The 27,865-nt window shown below is 40.7% G+C and overlaps 1 protein-coding gene across 3 annotated transcripts in view; it reads right to left on the bottom strand.

Annotated features, from left to right (window-relative positions):
* Window positions 1-529: 529 nt before the first annotated feature.
* The window catches only part of LOC308590221 (protein argonaute-3), a 63,083-nt gene continuing 35,747 nt past the window's right edge, over window positions 530-27,865 (bottom strand). For 2 of the 3 annotated variants that reach the window (XM_081200022.1, XM_081200021.1), the window contains exons 10-19: window positions 27,086-27,208; window positions 26,769-26,902; window positions 25,713-25,897; window positions 24,940-25,099; window positions 23,129-23,219; window positions 21,670-21,864; window positions 18,564-18,698; window positions 17,648-17,749; window positions 15,979-16,178; window positions 530-14,752 (exon numbers count right to left, since the gene is read on the bottom strand). In XM_081200022.1, coding sequence (XP_081056148.1) covers window positions 14,644-14,752; window positions 15,979-16,178; window positions 17,648-17,749; window positions 18,564-18,698; window positions 21,670-21,864; window positions 23,129-23,219; window positions 24,940-25,099; window positions 25,713-25,897; window positions 26,769-26,902; window positions 27,086-27,208 — 1,434 coding nt within the window. In that variant the 3' untranslated portion in view covers window positions 530-14,643. Of the gene's footprint in view, window positions 14,753-15,978; window positions 16,179-17,647; window positions 17,750-18,563; window positions 18,699-19,433; window positions 19,646-21,669; window positions 21,865-23,128; window positions 23,220-24,939; window positions 25,100-25,712; window positions 25,898-26,768; window positions 26,903-27,085; window positions 27,209-27,865 lie in introns of those variants that run through there. The other variant, XR_014009722.1, reaches the window with a different exon arrangement.

The following is a 27,865-nucleotide window of genomic DNA, read 5'->3' as shown; positions in this document are numbered from 1 at the left end:
TATCCTGATGCACATTCCTGCAGTGTAGGAGAAGGCTGTGAAGTGGCTTGTGAGTTGTGAGGCCAAGAAACCTGGAAAGGGAGCACTTTTGAATCTGGCCAGGAGATGCACCCTTAAGCTTTTATGGGGCTAGTTGGCAGAAGGTGCAGGTGCACTGATCTGTGTGCTTGCTTCTGCGGCCTTACACTACCTTGACTGAAGATGTATAATATGACAACACAGGTTTCTAGCATTCTTCCTCCAAAAGAATACAGATCTTGTGAAAGCATGGAACTTCCCTCCAGTTAGGTGATGGAACACAGCAAGAGCATTTCCTTCACATTCACTAATGGCTGTGTGTAATGCCATCGTAAGAGCTTATAATTTTTTTATTTCTTTCTTTAACGAAGCAGTTTTCCAGAATTTGGTTGGTGCAACTAGGTGTAAATGATGAAACTGAAACTATGAAGTAAAACCTTAGACATTAAAATTTCTTATTGCTTCCCGTCCCTGACAATCACCATAACCAAAGTCTGGACACAAACTTGAATTCTGGAGCAAAAGCGTATTTATTGCAGTTATTAGTGAAAGTTACACTTCAAACTGAAGCAAAGCAATGCTAAGTAATTGTTTTACTTAAAAAAAACAACCCACAACATAGAGTCCTTCCAGTATAGAGAAAGTGGACCAAAACAAAACAAAACATAAAAAGGAGTGGAATCTGTCACAGAAAAACAACTTTGGGGACAGATTTGGCTCAGGAGTTCCATGACTGAATTATGTATGGTTACATACTTGTAAGCGACAGAACATTAGACAAGAACAGAAAAGTGTAACTTCAACTGACAGATATGACAATGTGTTTTGTAACACAATGGATTGACCCCAAAAGATATAACTAGCAACAAGTCTGGGAGAAAACAAAAACAAACCCTGCTTGTCCAGTCTTTATCTGTACCCTCAAAGTATTTTAAGGTGAATTCATAACCTAACTGGATATTCAAGACATGGGGACAGAATTTCAGAGGCACTACCATGATTTGATACAACATAACACATCAGGTTACGCTAGGAATCAGTGGTGTCCAACCTATTTGGCAAGTGTGCCGTAAATCAAAGTCTGAGTACGTACGTGGAACCAACTTCCCCACTCCCTCTCCCACCCCCACCCCCCCTACAGTGCCTGGATGTTGTTTTCCTCTAGACCAGTCTTCCACAATCTGGTATCCTCCAGCTGTTCTGAACTATGACTCCTATCAGCCCCAGCCAGCACAGTGGGGATGGCTGGGGCTGATGGAAGTCATATTCCAAAACATCTGCAAGGCACCAGGTTAGGGAAGGCTGGACTAGTCTATTGAACAGAGGAGCACACAGCATCGCAGTGCTGGCTAGAGAGGCAGCAAGGAGTGCAAGTCCAACTGTCTCAGCCAACCTGGACTGCTGTCCACATGTGCCACAAACTCCCTCCTGCTTATACCCTAAGTGGCATGCATGCCACTAACCATGTGCCAAGGCCATTTTATTTATGGCAAACATTGTTTTTTCTATGCAAATGTCAGTCCAGGTTGTTGTTTTTTAAGTATATCATTCTCCTTTTTTCCTCTTCTCCCTTAGCTGGAAAAATTGTCAGAGAAAATTTAGAAAACACACACACGCACACAAAATCACACTGACAAAAGGTTTGGCAGACTAGGTTTGTGAAGTCCCTCAGAATATCTGCTTCTGTGGCATTAAAAGATTGAGACCTATGAGAACGCAAGACCCCTGCTGGATCACGCCCAAGGCCCATCTTGCCCAGCATCTTACAGTGGTCAACCAGATACTTGTGGGAAGCCTGTATGAAGGAACAGAGTGCAACAGCACTCATGATTCACAGCAGCGGGTATCCAGAGGCTTCCTGCCCCTGACAGTGGATACACTAACCTCCACCCTGGAAGTCAAGACAGTTGTGGGGTGGGAAGAAATTTATGCCACTAAAAGCAACAAGGACTTGTGTGCCAATTCAAGAACGCTTGGTCCTTAAGTAGTTAAGATAGGCTTACAAGAGCCATCCTCTTCCAACGAAGTGTGTTAAGAGCCAACCCAAGTCTCACAAAGCTGATGGATATGTAACAAAGTTGAAAATTGTAGAAGATGACAGGCTGATATTTAACCAAACTGGAAGAAAATGCAAAGATAGCTAAACTTTTGGCAAGGGCAGTAAACTTGGCGGGGGTAAGGAGTGAAGGGAGCAGTGGACACGCTGCTTCTGGGTTAAAGAGTTAAGTTTCTAAAAACATACTGAAATACAGATTTGTTATATATATATATGTATATATATATTTATCTATATTTTATATAAACCAACCCTCCCACCCTATCCCCAAATAGTTGCAGCTCACATTTGCAATACAAAGAGGCACACACGGTCAAGGTGGTTTAATAAGTAAAAATTGTGAAGGCTTTTACCAATGCACTTGCCATCCATCTGTCCACCTGCAGGAAGGCTAACTACAATAGTTCAGGTGCAACAAACTTGCTTGACTTCAGCATACTTTTGTTAAAGGGGGCGGGGGAGAACCTACAAGAACACCCAGAGATTTCAAACTCATCCTATGCTTCTCTCAGAAAGCAAAACGGCAGTGCCCCACAAAGCAAGAAGTCATCAGAAATTTACAACCAAGGGCCTTAAGCTGAAGTGCAGCACCAACATGTTCCTAGGAGAATGTGAAACTATAGCTGGCCTACAGCTGGATTCTTAAGAAATGTGTCCCTGCAATGGCACACAGAAAAGTGTTGAGATCACCAACACAATGCCCCACACAAAGGCAAAAGGGCACCTCCAATCTGCCATGCTATGTATTTCTTATAGCAGACCAATTGCTCAGTGCAGCCCCAAGCACCTGATGGACCCACAGTGAACGGAATGTCTTGAGGATGGAGCTTACATTTGTCCCCCTAACTACACACACACAAAGTTAATACTATACTGTTACACAGTTTAAACTCTGCCTTATTAAGGAAACTGCTTGAAGGGTCATTTCTCTCATGGATATAGCTTCCATTCAGGAATACCTTGCATATACCACCTGTCCCCTGTAACACGAGACCAACATGCATAGGTCCATGTGCAGATGCATGTGGAAAGGATGCAGCGATTGGCAACAGGTTCTCACTGTGTGTGGATGTGGCCAAATAGACACCCGTGTGCTTGTATACATACAATTCTCTTGGACAGAAGGTACCCATACAGTTAGCAGTCATGCATCAAAGAGCCCTGTGATCAACCTACATGTCACTGCAAGCTGCCTTCTTCCTGTCGCAATGGATCATCTGTGCCAAGCATGCAGAACCGAAACCTCATCAACCCCTGCCCCTTAGTGTGGACAAACTGGAAGAGCAATCATCTAGGCCACAAGTCATTTTTTAACATGGTCTGCGGGGACAACCTCAGAAAACTTGCCTGATCACTACTGTGCAATAAAACATAATTTCAGAATCCATTTTAATTTTCAATGTGTGTTGGGGATAATTGACTTGTGAGAATGGTTGCTAATACATACCTCTCAGGTCTGGCAAAATGGCAGCTTGCTGTTTAAAACACAACAGCCACTCCCCACAGGTAACTTAATGATTCCACATGTGCAAATAAATTCATACTCAAGCAAGCCATATCCAACCTGGAGTCCAAACTCCTAGATCAAGTCAAAGCTGAGCTGAGAACAAAATACAGTCTCTAAGAGAGCCAATAGTCAGAAAAAATGACCCTAAAGTCAAAGCTAGAAAAACATTTTACTAGAAATATTCTACTTTAGCATGTACTGAAATCCCTTAACAATGGTCTTTCATAAACTTTGATTCAAAACATTTTTGCGATTTTTGTTTCAGTGACTTAAATTGTGATCTAATTTAGCATATCTGGCATGTGTACACAAAAGTATGCCACATTAATTTTATGTATTCTATAAACACATTTTCCCAATATTCAAAAGTAGTAAAACTAAACAATTTTAATCAGGAGGGGGAAAAATCATTAACACAATCAATGTTCCTAGGGATAATCACCTGAAACAAAAACTTAGTTACACTTTGAAACTAGCATTGTAATCATTCATTGTGTTGCTTATTTTATGAAACTGTATTTTGAGAAACAACATTCTCCAATACAGAGAACATTCCATGGAGAAATGTCCATGCTACATCAGAGTCCCTTCTAATGACACTTTTTTGCTACTTTAAAAATGAAAAACCTATCATATCACAGGCTTCAAGAAGTTCCATCAAAAAAGTTGGAGATTTGCTTCTCCTAAAATGAGATATTGAATAGGTCTGAACTCACCCACCCCTCAAAGACACACTGCTTCTGGGAGGAGGAGGAGGAGGAGGAGGAGGAACTGTCAATAGTGCTCATGATTAAAAGTGGAATAGTCTTGCCTTCTGCTGCCTGCATTTCAGAGAGTACAGCCTGAAACTTTTCTGAACAAAAAGCTCATTCCTTAAATGTAGACAAACAGATATGACTAGACACAGTTAATACAGTGAGTGAGTAAGTAAAATATTTATGTTGCTCCTGCTCAAACCTGACATTCAGCAAGCCTCTTGGCCTCAGTGCTTAAGTCTGGAGGACCAGGATGCTAGAGATATAATAGAGGAAGGCCATATTCATGTCCTGCTTGTGAGTTTCCCTGGGGCATTTGATGGAAGTAGAATCTAAACTACTGTAAGTGGGCCTCAATCTGCTCCTGCCAAGCAAGTTTTCTGTGCCTGAATTTTGCTGTACAATCCATCTGAACATTTCCACTAGTATGACTCCGTGTGCCCATGGAATATCCATCTATTCTTCTCAGCCGCTGCTCCTTTCCTGCAACCAAAGTTTTCTGACTCTACAACAGCTCTCCTTCATCACCCTGCTCCACTATATTCACCACAACATTCTTACAAGTCCTCATAATCCACCTCAAAAAAAGACTACCATCAAGCCGAGTGCACAGCAAGCACAAAGGGACCATAAACAAAGGAATCAGTAAAAATGAGCAACATGAAAGAGAGAAGACAGATTAGATCAGTTCAGGTGACTACCATGACTACATGAATTCTTAGGTAATGGACAGCAGTAACTTTAAAGTCACTTAAACAGATACCCAAAAAATTAATGGGCAGCTATTTTAAAAAGCAACATTGTGGACTAGGTATAGGTAAACTGAGATAAATTACTTAACGCCTCACACCAAAGTCCAAAGCCACTGAATTCTAAGCAGGAAAGCGGCTTGGGGATAATGCAATTACAAAGGCACCAGTTTCTTGCTTGTCTGAAGTGCTTCCTAGTCTATGCTGTGGAGTGCAGGGAGGAACGAAGCAAGAAACAGGTGCACTGTTCAAAGCACAGAATGGAAAGCAAGACAAGGATTTTGCCACCATAGGGAGGATTCTATGGTTTTTCTCCTGTCAACTTCCCAGTCTGAGACCAAGAGGGCTTTAAGCTTTTTCTTAAGAGCATCATCTGTTCCAAATCAAGGATTGGCATAACGCTCTCCATTAGCTTTTGATTGGCTCTTTTGAGAAACAAATTGTGGACCGAGTACTAGTAAACTGGGAAAGTTATTTAATGTTTTGCAGCATACTTTGAAAAGATTTAGTCCCCAAAACTATCTTGGGAAAGTAGGGCTCAGCTCCCAAAGAGCACCTCTGAGTCCAGCACACTTCTGGTAACAGAAGAAAAGATACCAGGTCAGGAGCCGAACCTTCCTGTCAGGCTTCAGTGCCAGCTCTGCAAAACTCTGCCGTATGGTTTCGGCAACAGGTCATGTTCAAATCTGCTGCATCTGACCAGCCCAGCTAGCCTGTGCCTCTCCCCTCAACGTTGCACTTGCATTGCATCATCAATGCACATTGGAAAAGACACAGGATGTGCATGTGTGCACGCACACACATGGTAAGGCACCATGTTGGCCTGGTTTATAGAGTGTACATCTATGTTTATATGTGTATATAATATAGACATAAACACATTTTTACAAAAGAACCTATAAATGGGGTAGCCAACATGGTGCCCTCCAGATGTGCCCTCCCATCAGTCTTCGTCAGCACGGCTACTGTCAGGGATGACGGATATTGCACTTAAACATCCTGAGGGCATGATTATAGAAGCATGCCACACTTGTCTAGAGAGCTTGGAGTGGGTAGGAAATGATGAGCGTTTTCCTCTCTCGAAGCTGCAAATAAATTTTAAAAAAAGAGAGAACAAGACATGCGACACCTAGTAAGGTCAGGCCTAGCAAATGGTCTCCACACAACTAATGGTACAGCTACTACTGAAGTTAAGCATGTGCGGACCTGATCAGTGCTCTAGATGGAGGATGAATGAGACCCCATCTTAAGAGTGAGGCACACATATGCTTCCCCACCCCCCCACCCCCGCTAGACACGCATAATAAACCAAACACCAAGTAGATTTCCCACTAAAGGAGAGCCTGCAAAATCAGATATAAGTCACCAGGAAGAAGCAACTCCTCTAATTTAAAAAGCATAGGAAGCTATGTTGGTCCATCTAAAAAACAATAGCAACCCTCTGAAGTCCACAGTTCAATAAAGGTATTAATTATTAATAATTAAGGTGTTAATTAATAATAAAATAAAAATGTGTCACTTTTTTTAGACTTTGGGGTCGGTCCCAACAAAAGTATTGCATTCAGAGCTTGCTCCATTCTCTCCCCCCCCCCATTCCCTACAGTTGAAAGTGCATTAGGTTTTGAAATTATTTCTATGATTTAACATTAAAAATAATAAAAGTATTAGAAAAAGTTCTGGAAGTATCTGTAAACAAATTCTGCCAGAGACCACTTGAAATGGGACAACATCTAGTCTGTTTTCATACATGGCAAAGTCAGAGGCACCTCTATGGTACTTTCACAGCACAGTCCAATGCATGTCTACTGAGAAGTAAGCACCAAATAGTGCAATGGGGTTTACTCCCGGGTAAGCACATATAGGATTGCAACCTGTGACAATTCACCTAATTTTTTCTCTTATGGAACATTCATAGTAGGGATGGAAAATGTTCCCGAGGACACTTGGGCAAAAGATACACACACACACACACACACACACGTATATATACATTAAAATTTTAATAAAAGTGCTTATAAAAATTGCAGAGGGTGAGCATAATCTGAAAAGAATCACTTTCCTTTTTCACACAGGAATAATGCATTTTAAGATTATGCATGTTATGACATGTGTGCATCAAATAAAAAAATGCTTTTTCAGAAATATTGGTTTTATCCATATGCAAATTTAATTGATCAATTAATTGATTGGCTGAACTTGAACAATTAATAGATTAAAAGTTGACTGGGTTGTAATTAGAGAGTTTTGCTACTGGAGTAGCATTTGCACCTCTAGAAAGCTAGTACAGTTAAAGCCAATACCACCATATCTTTGGAGGCAGCCTATTCTAATAGCAAGTCATTCTTATCATTTACAAAAAAAGGTATGTACTTCAGTATCCACCCTTAACTTTCCCACTGCTGTGTATTCAGTATTTTGCTCAACGCTTTTGGAATAACTAATAGTCAAGAACCCTTGTGCACATTTAAACTAGAACCATACCATATGTGCTATTAAGCTATCAGCTAGGATTGGCCACTGGGTCAAAAACAACAGAGCAACTGATTTCGGATTATATAATTCATTCTTTTAAAAAAAAGTTAGTTAAATTACTATTAGCACAGATGCTGCAGTGCATACTGAACAATTTAATACACTGTCTTTGGATAAGGTTATTCAAGAGGGAACTATATAAACTTATATGCAAAGATTAATGGGCAATGCATGTGTGAATTAAGGCAGCCATCACTTGGGAGTCACAAAAGCTTCCACACCTCTGGAGAGAGTGGTTGAGAAGGGATCATTCATCCTTAAGTATAGGCAGTCAGCATTATGGCCATGTACCATGGAGAAGCATGGTGTGAGCATCAGGCAGGCAGGATGTATGTGCAGGCCACAACTCTTACTCTTTCCGATAGCCTGCCTCATAATAAATGAAAATAGGCTGTTGCCTAATCCAAATAACATTTTTTCTTTTTGTGCCAAAGCATTAGACTATTGTTCAAATGAACAACTGGCCTCCTCTACAACCCAGCATTGCACTGAGAGTTCCAGGATGCCAAAGACGGATATGAAAGTAGGTTTGGATGAGATTATCCTTTGCCCTTGCAGTTCCCCTGAAACCCTGGATTGCAAAGTTATAGCAAGAACATTATTGTAAAGACAAAGCCCTGATAAACTCTTCCATAAAAATGGCAGCCAATAGTCAGGAAAAAGAGATGATGGCACATAAACTACAGAGGTGACCAATAATCTAACCACAAAGGGACACAAATCTTCCTTGAAAGATATTCTATTGGTACCATTAAGACCATAGCTGGATTTTTTTGCAGGTGTGTGCAAGTAGTTTTACAGTGTAATCACTACAACTTTTGTTATTATTACTTTTACAGCATTTTTGCTGCTACAGAGGTGCAGTGTTTATTAGTTTTTTTCCTGACTGATAAAAAGCTTAAAGACAAGACTGGCTGTACAGCATTTTTCTTTTAAAAAAGTTTTTTATTTATTTATTTCGGGGCAGCAGACTTGCTCAGCACCAAAAGGCCATGCTGCAAATTTTTGTCATCAACACTTGCCATTGCAACCATGAGGACTAGGGTCCTGCATTTTACAAAAGGTCTACAGTTAAAGCTGGGATTTTCAGAATTTTAACAACTTTAAAGATACACCTATAGCTTCAGGGGCACATGCTGCTTACCACAATTTCATAGTTTGTGGCCTCTGAGTAAACATTTAGTGCTTACAAGTGTCCTGGGCTACTTGCCCTAAAAACCCTAAAGTATCTTAGATCCACACAGTGGATTTTAATCAAGTTATCAGTACCATTACTTTCCCCAAATATAGTATGGTCCACTCTTATCTTGGTCCTGATTATTTTGGGGTGGGGTACTACATAGTACTCAACACTACAAGTGATATCATCAAGAACTTGGCGTGTTTTCACTAAATGCTTCTATCCCCCCATCACCCAGCAATATACAACTTCAGAAAGAAAGAAAAATCTACAGCACCATCTTCTAAAAAGGCACTTTGAGGACTGTCTTGCTTTGAATGAATAAAACCCTCCAAGTTTCAGATGGCAGAGCTACTTCATTTTTAAATAGGTCTTTATAGTTACATACCTGCCAGAGGTAATTCAGACACAATTTTAATATGGAAATAGGACTGAAAGATGCTAGACATGATTCTCGTCTGTCAATATTTTACCTCCTGCAGAGTCAATCCTTCAGTTTAATTTTTCAAACTGTTCTCCAGTTCCCACTCCAGGGTTTTCCCCCAGTGGTTACTTAGTCATAACCTCTTTAACAGCAAAGTCAAGGTTACAGAGAATAAACTGGCAAGTCATAAAGGAGGGTCTGGCATCTAACAGCTTTGTCTCTCATCATAGTGAAATCCAAGCATTTGTAAATATGATAATTAACAAGCAGGTATTAGCAGACCTGCAAATTCCCCAGGAGTTGTTTAGCTTTCCAAAAAACATAAGGGTCAAGTACATCACAGGATAACTTGAAGCTGAGCATGCCTTAATAGACGTTGCTGTGCTTGAGGCAATAGTGAAAGCTCTGCCTGGTGTTTAACCCATGATAGCCATTTTCTATATGCCAGACAATGCTTGAGGTTCCATTCACCACAAGCTCAATATGCATGGACAAACTGCCCTCAAGTGAAAAGGATGGGAAGTGGAAGTTGATTAAAAAGATATGTCCTGCTCCCACTTTGCAGACACACAAACTCTTCCAGTTGAAAAGGTAATTGTTCTATCAGTTCATAGCACTAAAAATCCATTCAATGAATCACTTACCTACCAAGTGGGAAAATCTGACAGATTCAGGGTGTTGCCATCATCAAAAACAGCTAGCAGAAAAGCTATACAACAGGAAGGTTACATGGGTGGTTAATAAGTCACAATAATTTGCATAGGGGAACACACAGAGTCAAAGGATATCTACAAGCAGATAGACTTTCAGTCTTGCAAAAATATCCCAAAGGACGGCTTTGGGAAGCACCCTTGCCATTATTTTTAACATTTTTCATCTAACACTCCTGAGATCTTTACGTTCTAACATAGTCTCACACACACGTGTGTGTGAAAGACCCCACAGAATGAACCTTTCGGTCTGATGTCTTTTAATAATGCCCCTCTTAGCAGCTGTTGCTTAGATGATGAAGCTTGGCCAGTAGGACTCTAATGCTTTGTACTACTAGGGTTGCCCAAAAGTCATCAATTCTGCCTTTGAAAATCCAGCCCTAGCACTACCGACTTGCTGAAATTAATGGGAATTGTACCTGACAGAGAGCAAGCCCAATGGCACAAAAGAGAAGTCCTTACCTACAGAGGGGCACATTCTGTTAGCTCAGCTTTATTCAGCCTGAAGCTGATGAAAGTTGTAGTTCAAAACATATGGAGAACAATGCACTGTGTTTTCATGGTGGACAGAACTCAGCACCAAGCAACTCTCAGGTATGGAGTGGTGATGGAGAGAGGACAGTGGCTCTTGCAAGTACAAGTGAGAAATAAGACAACCGGGGTGGGGGGAGTTACAGCAACCATTCTAGGCAGGAATACGCATACTGAATGAAGAACAAGGCCAAGCTGGGTGCAAAAAACTATTAAACCTACACTTTTGTACCTATATAGGCTGAACAGACAGCTGTCTCGGCTGTACAGGCAGAAATTTTCATGAAAGCACATTAAAATTCAAGAAAGCTTTTTTAGAAAACAAAAACAGAGAGCATGTACAAAAATAAAACTCCATATAATCTTGTGAAAAATATACTGGAAACTGCCACCACAGATGAGGTACCGTTTATTTCCTCCCATCCCCACCTCCACCCATCCACTGCAAACATCAAAATATATCTTAAGTCTTTCAAAACAAAGGAAGAATATCTGGCTATTTTATAATCTTGGTTAAGACAGCACCCTTTGTTATATCACACTGTTAAAATTGCTTTTGAAACAACAAAAATCAGAATACTACTTCTTAGATTGGATTCCTGTTCACCTGCCCATTTCCTTAGTGCAGTAATTGCCCACCTCCATTTAAATAAATATAGCAGCTACAGTACTGTAGTACAGGTGGCCTTCAATGCCAGTACATTGATATTGGCCTGGCTCGCAGATAATACTAAGTCATTGTTTATTAACCCATAGTTTGTTGTTTGAGCCTCCAAACCCTGCCATCAACCCAACTACAGTTTGTTTAGTGCCTAACCACAACCTGAAGTCATGATTTTTTTTGTTGGCTTACAAACCTTCGTTTGTTTTAACTATGGCTTGTTGTTATACCCAAACCCTTCACCCTTCCTTAAACATTTATTTGGCCACTCCACCCTCTCACCAAGCTACATAGGCACAAACCAAGAGCAGCTGGAAAACCCAAAGCAACTTTGAAGAAACAAGTTATGGTTTGTTGATCATCTATGAGACAACCGGTGGTTAACTTGTGGTTTGTTAATCAAACCATGGCTTAGCAGTTAGGTGTGAACCAGGCCAGTGTATTACAAATTTTATCGGCACTTGACAGACAGTTTCAAAATTAAAATATATTCCGGTTTGTTTTTAAGTTACCATCTCCTCTCCACATGAAAATCAATCACACTAGCACTGTGTACAAGTCTTTTAAAGGTGCTTCTCTGTTGGGCTCTAAATCATTTTCACTTTGGAAGGATGAGCGTGATGGCTGCAGCAAAGGAGGCTTTAGAGCCACCATTCTAGGGACAGGTCAGGAAATAAATATTATAGTGCATCTTGGTATAAACAGCTAAAAGGTCTTTAAAAAGGGGGGGGCAGAGGTCCCAATGTTCCACAACTCACTTTTAAAACCGCAATTGTGAAACACTGAGTAAGAATTCCCACTGGAACCTTTTAAAGTGACAATCCTTGGAAGAGAAAAAACTTAACATTAATATTAGTGAAGATTTGTTGTGATTCACCCATATTAGAACCGTTAAACTTGACCTCAAGCTCCAGGGAGGTTTACTAGGCTACCCTGACAACAAGTGGTGTATGTTCTCTTTAGGCAGGGGGGAGAAGGACAAAGGAGGTGAAGTCTGAGTCCATTGGCCACATCATGGGGCCTAAGCAGGCTGGTATTGAACTCCCCGCAGTCATTTCATGCTAGGAATTCAAGCATAAGTACAGTGCATGAAGTATCCTCAGCTAGGAAACTTCCAGAAGTTGAAGCATGAAAACAGCCACTTGCAATTCAATTCATTAAGAACTCTTTTGGTTCTAGCAGTTTCCCCTTTCATCTTAGTGCACACCTCTTCCCAACCCCCTAAGGCAAGCTGCTCCCCATCACAATTATTTCAAGTGCACTTTGATTCTTGCCCCCAAGAGGTTAAGTGTGCATTGTACCATTTTGCTGAAACTGGGAGTAAACTTCACTAGATCACAAGTGCAGTAAAGCATTTTGAGACACCATGAACAGCAGCATATGCCTGCACAAGAAAGCATATAAAACACAGTACTTAAGTTTTCTGGTGGGGGTGGGGTGGGGAGAGAAGAAATAGGAAAGGTTCAGGCCTGTTGGAGCAAAATGGGCTCAGATTTTTCAGCTGAAAATACAGTAAATTGGCAAATATAGTGGGTCACTTTGAAGACAGAACAATATAAGAAAGATGCTTCAACCAGTGAAATGGTTTTCATGTGGAGAATGGTTTGTTTGTTTGTTTGTTTCAGCAGGCCTGGGTTACTAGCAATGCCCATATGAACCATCTGCAGTATATATCTATGCATATATACTATAAAACCAGTGCAAAAAAAGCAGTCACAAATGCAGTTCATGTGTTTACAAAGTGCAAAACGCCCCTGAATCCCTGCTACTGAGTTCAATGCTCATCTTCATCATCTTGAAAAATACTTTGCTTCAGCTTCAAAGTGGAATGAAAAGAGGCCCATTCATCTGATTCACATTTCAGTGATCTCACTTAAGTGTATCCCAGCCCTCTGGTAGCTTTATTTGTAAAATGAAATGAAGCACTCAGTTTCAAAAGGAAAGTCTACATGATCAAAAACTGCTTTTAAAAAATCTTCATGCCCCCTTTTAGACTTTTGCTCAATGTCACCTGGACAGATCTAAAAACATGAATTTCTTCTGTGCTGGGAAAAACCATGCCCTCCAACCCCAGGGTGCAGCAGAGCAAAAATCCTGCATTACTAGACAGTATTAAAGCTTGTAGTCTGCTAGCAGCATGAAAGGGTTTGCCTTTTTATGCATTAAAAATGGGAATCCTCCCTATTACAAGACTTTCCTTTCAAAATTAAGGCTAACTTTGTCCTTTTAAGTGCACAAACATGTCCATTCTCCCACTATTAGTGGTGCAAAATGCTGCTGTTTGTGCACAGCAAAAATGGACAGATTTTTCTCCTTTGCAAAGGCTTATTGCACTAAAAGATAGCAAAAACATTGTCAGTTCTCTAAAACAAAATAGTTATGTTTCTAAACATTAAAACTGATGTCGCCAATACACTGACTTAAATTAAAGCATTATTATTACTCTAATAAATATAAAAGAAAAAAGGAAGCTAAACCTCAAAGTACACGTATATATAGATATATATATATATGCAATCACATTAAAGTGAGAGGCAGCGAGTCAACTAATATATATATTTTCATTTTTAAAAAAGAGAGACCTCAACTTAGTGTCTGTACTTGAATGGATATTACACATCACCCTGGCAAAACAGGGGAGGAGATCTGCTGTCACAAGAAGCTCAGAAGGTATACACATGGCACACAAGATGTAAAATTAGCTGAAACTTCTGGACAAGGAAAAAGCAGCAGCTTCATTAATCTCATCAGGTTGTATTGCTACTGCCAGCATCAACGTATATGGTTAACTTAGTTATGGTACAGAAACAGACTTGAGTTGAGCAACTCCAAGCAATGAAGACAGACACAAAAGGCAGCAGTTGGCTAAACCACACTGGGATCAATGGATCTGCAAATGCACTATACACACAGCCTTTCCCACAACATACGCTGTGGAGCTGCTCACTCAAACATACAAACACACTTGCTATGGTCACATTCAAGTGCTGACAGCCATTGAGGGGAAGCCACCGGCTACCCTCGTAGGGGTACCCAAATGATAAAAACATTTTTGCACATTCTCTACTTCACTTCACTTGCCCACCCCAACAATCACCTTTTTGATTGCTCCTGTAAGTTTTAATACCGTAATAATTGGTTCTTTTTTGCAGAAAGAGTTGTGCTGCTGAGCAACTTGAGGTAAAGGCATAAAAAAGGGTTAACTACAAGAAAAAACACACACAAAGGAAAAGACAACAACGATGACGGCAGCACTTCCCATTGGAGGCTGCTTCAAAAGCAGTTGGCTGGTTTCATATTGCATAATAAGTGCCGTGTTCTCGGTGAAGTAAACAATCTTCCTTGTGTCAAAACAAGGATAAGGCCCGTGCCCCCTCCCATAGGATCAGTTTCAGCAGTGGCAGAGGTATCCCCCTCCCCAATGAACTGACCCTTCTTTAAACATACACTGTATGTGGCTAAATTCTGCAGTTCTTCCTTTCGTGAATAGGCTCCGGTCTCACTGATATTTTTTTTATAGCTAAGCAAAGTACATGGTGCGTAAGGTGTCTTGGTGAATCTGTACAGCCTTCGCAAGGGCTTGGGGATCTCTCCCATTGCTCTGTCCTGAAACATGGCTTCCTTCAGCACTGCAATAGCGGGGAAAAGAGAGAAGAATTAGCAAACACCTTTGGGCCCAAGAAGCAAAAGTCACGCTCCCTTCTTATATTTTTAAGCAACTAAGCTGTAAAAAACAATTCTAATTTCTGCACTGAGCAGCCATTAGTACAGCCTTGTGCTAATTCCTTTGCTTCTGAACATCAACCAGGAAAAGAGCTTTAAGAAAGCTGTATTCCGTGTTCTTTTCAGTTCTCAAAAACAATACATTACACTAATGCAGCACATGGATTGACTTTAGTACTAGATGCATGGTCCCCACCACCAATTATTAGTATAGAACAAGTCAGTGGAACACATGTTCCAAACACTTCTATGGGCAAATTCACACACTCATTTAAAATGGCTATCCATAGACATCATGGGAAAGCTTGAAGAAACTGCCCTGCAACATGTACAATCAAATGTGTGATGTAGTGGTTAGCATGAACAATGTGCTATCTTTTCTCACAAACACATACTTAAAGCACAATGGACTGTTGCAAATAATTTGTGCACCCAATTGCACCTAATAAAAGATTGAGGTTGTGGGTAACCATCTATGGGAATCCACGGTTCCCCACCACACCCACAGGGCAACCTTCTAGAATGAATGAATGAATGAATGAGCTGTATGGGAACACTGCAGGAACTCTGAGTCATATTTATAACAGTGCTAGATTTATAAAGGACAGATTGGCAATCATGACGACTTTACCTCAATGGACTTCATCACTAACTGGCTTGCCTGCTGCCATTTCTGTAGAACTCTGTACACATTTAATCATGCACATTTGATGGTTTGCTAGTTGAGGTGGGAGAGACAGGGCAATGCCCAAAGGGGTCTAATTATGCATGTGGTCTCCATGGAGCATGCACACACCCCTACTTACCTCTCAAAATCCAATCAGGGTTGCACAAAAAAGTGAAGTTAATGGATCATTCTTGTAAGCTAACTCTGACTATACTCAGTGGTTTCATATGCAGCAGCATGAAACAATGTGCTAGGACTGAGCTAAACAACCAGGCACCCTAGTGCACATGTGTCGACTATACTGTTTAAACATGTGAAAATGATGCTGTTGACCTTTACTAAAAAAAAAAAATCAAGTTTGGAACAAGTCTGCAATGAGATCAAATGCCATACTTTAAAATAAAAAATTCTGGCAACTAGCCCAGAGGTCGGAGAAGCCAAGTCATCTGGCAACGCTACTCTTACCTGTCATGTTCTTTGTCTACAAGGTGATATCTTGCTCTGAATGCCACCAGGTGAGCATAATACGCTGGTGCAGGTATAGACACGGATCGTGTGCAGCGCACATAGGTGTGGCAGAGCTGGTAAGTTAGCAGCTGAAGTTCGTCTGCAGTAAAACAGTTATCATCCCACAATACATGATAATGTGAGGGACGGCTGGTACCCTAGGGAGAATGAAACATCAGTTCAAATGCCCAATTAACTTTCTGCATCACATTTCTATAAAAATTAAACTGAACAGCAAATGTTTTTGTCTATCAAGGATATTGACTGTGTTCCTGAGAATACAGTTCTTATTAATGTTTTTTAATTATTAATGCATTGGCTCCCAGTACGTTTCCGAGCACAATTCAAAGTGTTGGTGCTGACCTTTAAAGCCCTAAACGGCCTCGGTCCAGTATACCTGAAGGAGCGTCTCCACCCCCATCATTCTGCCTGGACGCTGAGGTCCAGCGCCGAGGGCCTTCTGGCGGTTCCCTCATTGCAAGAAGCAAAGCTACAGGGAACCAGGCAGAGGGCCTTCTCGGTAGTGGCGCCCGCCCTGTGGAACGCCCTTCCAGCAGATGTCAAAGCGATAAACAACTACCTGACATTCAGGAGACATCTTAAGGCAGCCCTGTTCAGGGAAGTTTTTAACGTGTGATATTTTATTGTATTTTGGGTTTTTATGGAAGCCGCCCAGAGTGGCTGGGGAGGCCCAGCCAGATGGGCGGGGTATAAATAATAAATTATTATTATTATTATTATTATTATTATTATTATTATTATTATTATTAATGTGAAAAGGGGATTCCATGTTGCTGTAGCCCCACCCTTGCACACTCTTGGCACTGCAGCACATTAGCATCCTGCAGAACACCACCACAGTCCTATCCTGTCACTTATTTCAAATGAACACTTCCAAGTGCTAAAATATAGGGCTGTATCATTCACCAGTGCAACGGCTCTTGTGCGAGTGGACATGAGAGTTTTAATGCTGCACAACAGAGAAAACCCATTCAACAGTTGTGTTAACAACAAACTTACCAGCAACCTGCTTATGCATTCTCTGGTGCAACAATGATCCACTGGCACAAAGCTTTTCACCAGCAGATCAAGACAAGTGACTTGCTGCTACACTGGATACAGCCCATAATCAGAGGCTGAAGATAGTTTTAAGGAGCCTTGGGGTAACTAAACAAAATTACTTTGTAAGAGCTTGATGCCAAGCTGCTTCAGTTTCGAATTTATGAAGCACAGCAATTACATATTTTCTGCAGCTTCCGAAAGGTATATGGGTGAATACAAGGACGGAACAGCAAATGCTGGAGCCATAGCAGAGCTTCCAGGGGACAATTCCTAACACATTTTCTGTCTTCAGATGTCACAGAAAAGATTTAGTGTGTGAGCCAAATATTTTGAGAATACATTCCTGGCTAATATGACATTTTTGTTCCATGGCAAATCTAAAGCGTACAAACTTGGAAAAAAAGCTCAAGTCATAAAAAGCTTGCTTTAAGTCAGCCTTGGTTGTTTTAAAAAACTGGTTTAAATAGAAAGCACCCTGCAGATTCACTTATATTACCACTCATGTCTGCTCACGAATGGTACCAAACCCAGACTGAGTCAAGTAGGTTTGTGCTTTAGTTCCTACCTGTATTCCTGCATGGCTACAGAGGTAAAAATCAAATTCGTAAGGATGTGTGATATCCGTATCTACAGTTGTTCCAGCTGGGATGTTCCCACTTCTTCCAACCTAGAAAAGAATGCATTTCCACGGGAGAGGAACAAAAATGTTAGCTTGATAATTATGCAATGAACACATGATATAAAATACTGAAAAATCTGCTTTTATTTGTTTCAACTTTGAACATCAGCTTCTCCTAGTTTTTGTGCATGAAAGCAAGTCCAGAACTCGGCTGCTGACACCAGTCTTGTAACCTGATGGTGCAAAGAGGCTGGCAGCTGGAATAAAGTCTGTTGTTAACATAGAGGTGAGGTTCACAACAAAATGAAGTTGGAATGCCATTTTGTATCAGTCAATTTTGCTTGCCTTTGAAATCGAACAGTAAACTTGGAAGAATAGAAACATATAGCTTTCTATCAGACCAGACCCATAGGCCCATCTAGCCTGATATCTAGATACTCAGCAGATTGTCAAGGTCTCGCACAGGGGCTTTAGTAAGCCCTGCTGCTCAAGATGTTTTTCACTGGAGTGACTGAACTGGGGACCTTCTGCAAGCAAAGTTGTTACTCTGCCATTGTGCTATGGCTCCTCATTGAAGCATTTACAAAGTGGGGGAATTCAGCTGTTGTACCATGCTATAAATCAGGACATCCTCCACTGAAATTTTGCCTCTACCATCATTTGTCAGCCTCTCAATCCCATCTACGACAGGGGTAAATCATAATGGGCTATCTTATAGGACTGTTGTAAGGATTACAACAAGATGATTCATCTGAAGTGCTGTGAAAGTTCTAAACCACTATATACATGCTAATAATGATAGATTACACTTTCTTCAGTCATCCACTTGGAAGCAACTACACTGAAATTAGACAAGTCTTACCCTTTCTGTCCGATCAGCACAAAACAGCCTTGTATGATGCCTCTTCTGAACAACAATATATGTTATGCCAGGCTGGTAATCCTTTTCGAGACTGATACAGGCCTCTCTAATTGCTAGCAGCTCATAATACAACACCTATAGTGCAGATACAGAATGGTTAGCTTACTCTCAAATAGAAAATAAAACAGGACACTTGAATCAAATTCTTATGTGAAAAGAAACCAAGATTACAAAGAAAACGGCAACAAATGAGTGGACAGAAAACCTCTCAGAATTTGCTCTAGTAGCAAAACTGATATATTTAAGAATAAAAGAGGAAAGGTAACAGCAAGACAACTTTATGGCACACTGCAAGCCTTTTACTGAACATTCTAGAAAAAACTAATTGCTTCACCGATCTTAATGTTTTGAGGTATAAAGGTATGGATATTATACTAATTTATGTTATTTTAATTTAAAAATATGAAATTAGAAATTTATTTCTTGAAACATTAGTAGTCAATGGGTACACTTCAAATTCCTGATCCTTGTTTATTTGTTGTATTGGTGTATGCTGCTAGTATTCCCCCCCCCCCGCCCCGAGTCTTCATGAGAAATTAACAATTTTAAAAAATACACACACTACTTAATTCTATTGCAGAGACACACACATACATTTGAAGTGTGTCTAACTTTTAAGTCTACTAAAATGTAGAAGACACTATAGTATTTGCTGGTTTAGAACCTCCAAGGTCTATGTATAGCAGAACTGCAAAACAGACAATATAGATTTATACAGATTTGGGCTGGACTTGCAGTTCAGTCTGGAAGCTAGCATCCTGGTGCAGTTATTAGAACAAGTGTGTTTAAACAATCAGTATCAAGTCCCACCCATGCGACAGGTCATGTATTTGATATGGTGCTTTGTGCTGGGTAGAAGGAGGGCGATCTCATTGTGGGGAACTTAATGTAGTTCCATTGTTGTGGATGGATCACTACTTGGTCCTGACACATCAGGGACATAATAGAAACGTCCTGCTGCCAAGCTGACAGCTCCTCTGCTGGCATGGAGAATGAGGGTCTCGAGGAAGGAGAGCATCTTTCTGAGGAAGAGGAAAACATTCCTTTACAAAGGAAGTATTCCTTGGGTGACAAATAAACATCTTCTTGAGCAGAGACTATGCCTCTAGGGCTCCTTGTAATGGTCAATTTGATAATTAGGCATATAGAGAGATGGGTTTTGGTGGGTGCATTTAATGCATATCAAAGGTTGCAGGCATCACATATTGGCTAGATAGGCTGGGTGGAATCAGTATTGTAGTGCATACTAGCAGCAATGACAATGGGAAATGCAGAAGTGAAATTTTGCAAGTAAGTTTACGCTGTTAGGTAAGGTGATGCAACCTACAACCCCTATTATAGAATTCTCCCAATTGCTACCTATTTCATGTGCAAGACCACTGGGCATGGATGTTAAGGAGTCTCAATATATGAGTGGAATGACGTCAAAAGGTGGGGTTTAGATTTGTTAGACACTGAGAAACATTTTGTGAAAAGCCAATTGGCAGGAGGGTCAGGCCAGACACAATCAAGTAATTCACATGGTGCATAATTAATTTACTGCCATAAGAGGTGATGATGGCCAGAATCAAGAACAATTTTAAAATGGGATTAGATAGATTCACAGAGGACAGATCTACTAATTTGTGCTAATGATAGTATATGCGACCTCCAGGTTACCCTTTGAACTCCAATTACTAAGAGGACTGTTGCCTTCAGGCTCTACTTGCAGGCTTCCCAGAGTAACCGTGTGTGTGTGTGTGTGTGTGTGTGTGTGTGTGTGTGTGTGTGTGTGTGTACACAAGTCCTGGGCTGATCTTTGGAAAGAATAAATGGCCTGGTGACTAGCACGATTGCTTTTAATGCCCTCTTCCAGTTAGTGGACTCCAGCCATCTCCATGATTTCCCAAGGAGCTAAGGGCAATAAAGGGAGAAGGGAGATGGACCTGGAAGGGTCAGAAGACCTGTGACCAGTTCAACCAAACATGTTAGAACATATTATGGCTATTTAAAATATCTAAAGTGGAGTTTATTATTTATTAAGTTTATATACAGCCCTTCATGTAAGGATCAAAGGGCAGTTTACAGTATACAACACAAAAATATTTAACAAACAAAACACAATCCCCACCCCCTGGCAGTTTTAAAAGTAATATATTTTTTAATTAGCCAATGGCCTGGGAGAAGAGGAGTGCTTTCATCTGGAGCCTAATGAAAGCTCCAGAAGAGCCTCCCTGGGGACGGCATTCCACAAAAGGCCCATTCTTACATTGCCACCCTCCGGATTTCTTGTAGAGGAGGCACAAAAGGGCCTCAGAGGATGATTGCAGGATTGGTTCATATGGGGAGAGGTAGTCTTTAAAAGGTAGAACCATTTAAGGCTTTATGGGTCAAAACCATCTCTTTTAATTGGGCCTGGATACTAAGTGGCAGCCAGTGCAGTAGGGCAAGGATTGGTGTTATATTCTCAAACCATCATGCAACTTGGCCACTGAATTCTGTGGGGGACTAGGACCTGACTGAAGGGTCCGGTTGTGAACTGCCCACCTTTCTAAGTATTCCCACTTTGACAGGAGCACCCACCTCTCAAGAACCTTAGGTGACCATCAGGTGACCCATTTTTCCTTTGAAGTTCAAGCTGTGCTGCCAAGGAAAATCCCAGGGAATCAAAGCAGAGTTTGACATCAACTCTTGGACTGGCTACACTTGAAAGTTTCCGATACTCTGAAGTGTAGCTGATCACAGTGAAACTTGAAGCCACTGTGATCAAGCTGACTAGCGCTGTGTTCAAGCTCTGCTTCTGAAAGGGATCAGCTACACTCCAAGCCTTGCATTTGTTGCCAAATTAAAATGCCAAGGAACTATCAGGAACACATTTAAAGGTTCCCAGTTGCTTCTTTGCAGTCATGTTGTCCCTTCCACACACATGACATCACATGTTACATCAGGTGTCACTTGAGGGAAATGGACTTGCAGGCCAAATTATGATCCTTGTAAAAATAGTTTTATAAGCGCCGTAATCTGCTCTGAGGGCCCTTTTATGGTAAAAGTTGTGGGACATAAACACCTGTCGAAACTGCCCTTCTGACACTCCATCACGGTAGAAGATTATTCGTGTCGGCTTGAAGCGTGTTGACTTGTAGAACTGGATGAGAAGTTCTCGAACCATGGAGGCCAAGTCTTGGATGATCTCCTGGCGGGGTTTTTGAACTCTCACTGTGGCACAGTACCTGCTAGGATGGGCATCCATACTACCTACAACCTAAAACAAGAGAGGCACATGAAGAAAAATGATCGTTCCAGACAGACAACACTTTCTCTAATCTGCGTAAATAGTTTTTCCCAACAGGAAGCACAAGCCTTCAGAGAGTGACAGTTGCGAAAAGCTGTGAAAACCGCTTATTACTAAATTTTGCTGTATAAAAGCTTGGAAAGTCATCCACATTTAAGAATGCAGTAAGTTTTATCCACTGAGGTCTAAACAACTGTGCTTCATTCGCCATGTGAATAATGCATGGCTAATTTGTCATAGACATCTAGTGGAGCTCTCATGACATACACACAGCAAACACACCTACTTGGACAAAACTGAATCTGATAGCACTGGTGATCCTAATGCATGGGTTAAGAGATCTTTGGAATCTGCTTGTTTTTACTATAACCTCAAGATCCACCAACTAGAATTTGGTGTAAAAGACATGTTCTTGTTGTTGTTGTTTAGTCATTTAGCCGTGTCTGGCTCTTCATGACCCCATGGACCAGAGCACGCCAGGCACTCCTGTCTTCCACTGCCTGATTCTGAGTCTAGCAACAGTTTTGAGTATCAGCGCCAAACCAAGCTTCCCAGATCTTTCACACGCAAAATCTATTTCTGGTTACCCCAAGCTTTCTTCATTTCAGCAGTATTATTTTGTTGGGTGGTGGGTTTCATTCTGTTGCTGCTGCTGGTTTTGTTAAAAAATGGGGAGTCAGAAATCCTTGCTGATCAACTGCAAATGAATCAGATATATACCAGTTGATTCAGATCTGCCTTCTTCTCACAGCTATCACGATGTTATTATCTATACGCTGGCTTCATTCACTGAAAATACTAAATGATGATTTAGTGCAGTGGTTTTCAAACTGTGTGCCATACAGGAAAGTGGTCCTTTTCCTCATTGTGCAAGAGGAGAGGGTAGTGTGAAAGCCCAAGGATTTGCTTTGGTTTCTTCCTGTTTGTGCAAAGAGCACTAAAACATGGTGCAGCATTACATATGTGCAAACTGAACCTTGCCTGATTCATAATAATGCTCCATCTGGCGCATGGTTAGCCCTGGAACCCCAAGCAACAGTCATTTTGTATTAGGGAATGCTTTGATTACATCAGAAAACTAAGCACAAAAGGAGGCAGGGAGAACTAATGAGACAGAGACAAGGGGCCTATTTAAGGCAGTCAATCCTTGTGAACATTCTCTCTCATAACTAAGGTATTCAATGATTCAATGAAGGTTGGGTGGGGGGCACACACAAATGTGAATGCAACTCACAGCAGCGATAGATGGCTTCTTTCCATCCCCAGCAGGTGGATGAGTAACATCTGCTCCCAAGAAAATCACTGGTTGTTGGAACACAGAAGGTCTTTAAAAAAAAAGGTGACATGTCAATCTCAAACCCAAACTTTATCTACCGCCTTCCTCAGAAGGGTCCTAGACTATGCACCTCACATTCTAGAAGGTAAGCAACTATTCCTGAAATGCATCCACGGAGTCTAGAAATCTTCATACAGAAAATTAAAATGCCAGAGTTTAGTTTTTTAGAATACATAGCAGATTTTGGATGTACCAGACTTCCTCTACTTAAAATAAATAAAAACAAACACTCCACATTGCTGTAGGAGGCAGGGAAGCTCTGAATACATGGGCTTACTAAAGATGTGCAAGTCAGAGGGCATCTTACAGTCAGTCTCACATTCCTGTGACTGGAGCTGATGACTCAAATCGTGTGGCCAGAGCGAGGTGGACAATATTGCTCACTGTGAATTATACTGCTCGCTGCATAATTCCTCAGGGATAGGTTTTTGAAACTGATTCATGGTACAGTTTATTCTTTGAATAGTGGGGACAAAAACTGTTACTTACTGGATGATAGGAATAATTATATTATATATAAGGGATATGGTTGCTATAGTAATCTGGACGGATCAGACAAAAATTATCCTGCGAAATGGGGTCCAATCTCCTAAAATGTACCTTTCAAATTGATTGCATGTATTTATTTATTTTTGCAATCTAATCAGTCAGATTTTTATTGATTACAGCGAATTGCCATTACAATATGATTAACACAAAGCCATCAAGAACATCTAAGGTTATCAAATTATCAAAATTTTAAATTATAAAGTTCCCCAAATCACTTAGATTTAGCTGTGTCAAACCCTGTTTCTTATTAAAGTTTTCAATAAGATAACAGCTACAAAAAATACAATTATTAATTATGTCTGTACAGTCATTCCTTGGATCCCAAACGCCCTGGAACTCAGACGTTTTGGCTCCCGAACACTGCAAACCCAGAAGTGATTGTTCCAGTTTGCAAACATTCTTTTGGAATCCAAATGTCCGACGGGGCATCCGATTGGCTGCAGGAGCTTACTGTAGTCAATCAGAAGCTGTGATTTGGTTTTCGAACATTTTGGAAGTCAAACTGACTTCCAGAATGGATTCCGTTCGACTTCCAAGGTACGACTGTACTTTTGTGATGACCAATGTTGCTTTAGCAAATTAATTTGGCTATCAAATCAAGCACGTAACATTAGTAAGGCTATAACTTGGTTAAAAATCACATTCTTAAGATTCTTTAAGTCAATAAATTAAATCTGAATATGGAAGAATAGCTCTGCAGGAAAAATGTAATTTGCCTTTAGCTGAGGATTGTCGGAACCTGTGGTCCTCTGGATATGATCAACCCCTGCCAGCATGGCCAGTTGTCAGGGATAATTAGAAGTTCAACAACACCTGGAGGGCCATAGTTCTCCACCATCCCTGTTTTAGATTATGCATGTACATGCTGCAGTAGGTGTTTAAGAAGAGGCATTCCCCAAGTATGAAAATTGAGAAACACATTTTCTCAGATGGCACTTGTTATCTGAAGTTATGACTATATATACTTAACAATTGCAATTAAAAACCATTTTGATTGTCTTAAAGTGCTCTCTGTTACACTTTATGCCAATCAGTGTGGTTTTTAATTGCTCAATCCAACTGATCATTTCATGCCACATCTGGGGGGGAAAGCAATTCCCTTAAGTTCTACAGAGTACACAATTCTGACAATTGCCTTAACATTAAGGTAGGATTCTTACCGTTGATGAGGTACAAGGATGTTGTTGATTCCTCCCAGTTTTACGTTAATCTTTAGGCACAAGTTAGAGAGGGTTTGAGGAGATGTTTTTATGACATTCTTGACTTGAACACACTGCGTGGCCATCCCCAAAAGTGTGTCTCCCACACGCTTCACCTCGGCTGAGAAACAAGCATTGATGTGAAGGGACTTCAATATTTTACACCACAGCACAGTTCTAAAATCTGTCCCTGCAATGTCAGCTCACTAAGTCATGCCCAATGCACAGGATGTCAAGAGAAAGGTACAATATTAAAAAAGCAGCACAACTCTATATCTTCAGTACAGAATGAGGTCCCCTCCTGATAGGCAAAGAAAACTGGAGAGAATTGAACTCATGCTGACAAGAGGAGCTGATCTGCTTTTCTTCATATGGAGCTAATCTTCCCTAGCAGCTAATAGGGAGGAAAGCAATGAAGCTTAGCTGGAATGAGAGAGATCAACAGGAGAAAGAAAATCCAAGACAAAAGTTTCTCCTTCCTTGCAAATATGAATGCAAAGCTCTCCTTCCAGGCAAGAGTTTTATCTTATCCTGAACAACCTTTCCCCCTCTTCCAGCTTGTCTATTTCTCAGCCTCACAAAATAGCAAGACACATACAAGTCTGACCTATGTTGCATGTCCAACTGGCCATTTCTTACAGCAACTTGCTATGCTAAGATTGCCATTTGAAAGTTTGAAAACAGAAGCGATCAAACACAAGCTGAACCAAAATACAACTTTAATATTTATTTACCATACACTGGTGTTTTCCCTGGTAGGATAACTATGATGAGCTGGAGCCCAGAATATGTGTTTTTAAGGTGTCGGAACATAGGCTCCACACTGTCGGCACCTTGTGCATATTTACAGAAGCATGGTTGACCTTGGATTGGCATTCCTGCATCCTTGGAAATTTTGCGCAGCTGGTCTGTAAAACCCCTGGCAAAAAATGGAAAGCTTTCTGAAGGAGGAATAATGAACACCCACCGATAGAAACTAAGCATACCCCACCCCCCAAAAACCCTGAATACCTTTTTCTTCCAATCCCTAAAGTTCTGGGTGCACAGATCACATACTTTCTCCCTCCAGCTACTTCTTTCTGTAGTGAGAGCCTTCAACAAGATTTATGGTTATGATGGTACCACTCTCAAGCCCATTTAAAATGTTGTTTCAAGTTCCTGTTGATCACTGGTTTGCATTACACATGATTAAAAGCGTTGCCAGCACAGCTTTTAACCACACATAAGGCTGTCAGGGGCTGCTAAAGGAGAAACTACACACAAAGGAGAGGCTTTGTGGCCAATGTTTGTGGCCAATGGTTACTGTTTTACTATATAATAAAATCTTAAAATATACTGTCATGCTGCAGTTAAGTTGGCATGGCCTCCAAGACACTGCAACTGCAGCATAGTGGAACAGCAGGTGGAACAGTTCGAGAAAGCTGAAGAAAAACAAATGAGAACAGCTCCCCAGAAACTGTCCTGCTCAGGTGCTACTGCCCATCTCACGTCTTTAACCCTTCATTCAGTCCCTCCTTGCCACAATGTCAAAACAACCCCTTGAATTTCAATCATAAACCAAAAAGTAAAGATGTGAAAAACAGGTTGTCAGCAACAAGGCAGCTTTTGGGTAAATAAATCCCATTTGTGAACAATGTCAGCAGCAAAGGTTGGACAGCTTCACAGGTTTTAAGGCACAAAACCCATACCCTCTTCTAATCGGTGACCTACCATGCAAAAAAACCTGTGTAACATGAGGGCAGGGGAAGGAAGGGAGAAACAGCTCACTGCCTCATTAACAGGTGGCTTACTTCAGTATTTCTTCACGACATTGTCTCTGTGTTGCAAAGCAAGCAATTGCCCACATCTTGATTTCCACACCAGTATGAAACTGTTTTCCCCGCATATCCCACACACCATGACTTGGTGTTGCAACTGTTCGATTCTATGGAAATAAACGGGAAGAAAAAAAATTAATTAATGTACTGATAATTTACAATATGTGCATCAATAAATCATTCCACAGATGTTTAAACTCAGACGGTTCTACGAAGGGAAGAGCTACTAATCAAAGTTAGAATCCCATCTGAATATTACACCAGGAGGCAAACAAACAAGGGTTTCTTACCCGCCCTCCGTACTGCAACATGGGAGCTGGAAGCACACGCCCTGTCACATGAGCCATCTCATCACGGACTTTAAACTGAAATTCTTGAACAAATGGGTCGGCATCATAATTAGCGCTTCTCACCTGGCATAAAAGTGGAACCAAAAACAGCCATATTGAATACATTTGTTATTGCAGAAGTGCTAATTTAAGGGTTCAATTCCTTTCTCCTCTAAGTCAAAAGTAAACAACGTATTCCAAATGTGGAACAAGGTCCTTCTGTGATTCTTCAACACAGACTTGGCTGCCTTAAATTAAAAGCCATTTGCAAAAATTTCCACTATTATTTACTATTCATACCTCATTTGAAGATGCTTAAAAACTTACTAAAGATGGCTGCTCACCAAAAACTATGCTATGCCCTTAAGGCTGAAGCTCAAAGGTTGGCAAAATTAAGGCATGCAAATTTCCTGGACCAGTGGCACGCAAGGAGAGCACATACCTTTTATCATGCTCCATTTGAGGGGAAGCTGCCCTTTCTTAAGAGAAATCTAAAGCACCTACAACTAAATATAAGCAGAGTTTCTTCCAAAAGTTCAATCTAAGCCTCAATAGACAATGACATACTATTATTGTTATTTATTGCATTTGTTAAGCTATTTAGAAAAAACAAATCTCAAAGCAACTTAACAGCAAGATGAAATACAAACAAGTAAAATAAATTAAAAGCCAAATTAAAAATTTACATACAATGCAACATTCCTAAAATGTTCATCGAACAATAGAATAAGACATCCTACC

Source organism: Podarcis bocagei (genome assembly GCF_964188305.1).
Source record: "Podarcis bocagei genome assembly, chromosome: 7".
In the NCBI taxonomy this organism is placed as follows: Eukaryota; Metazoa; Chordata; class Lepidosauria; order Squamata; family Lacertidae; genus Podarcis; species Podarcis bocagei.
The sequence above is the reverse complement of the archived record's forward strand: the minus strand, read 5'-3'. Positions and strand labels throughout refer to the sequence as shown.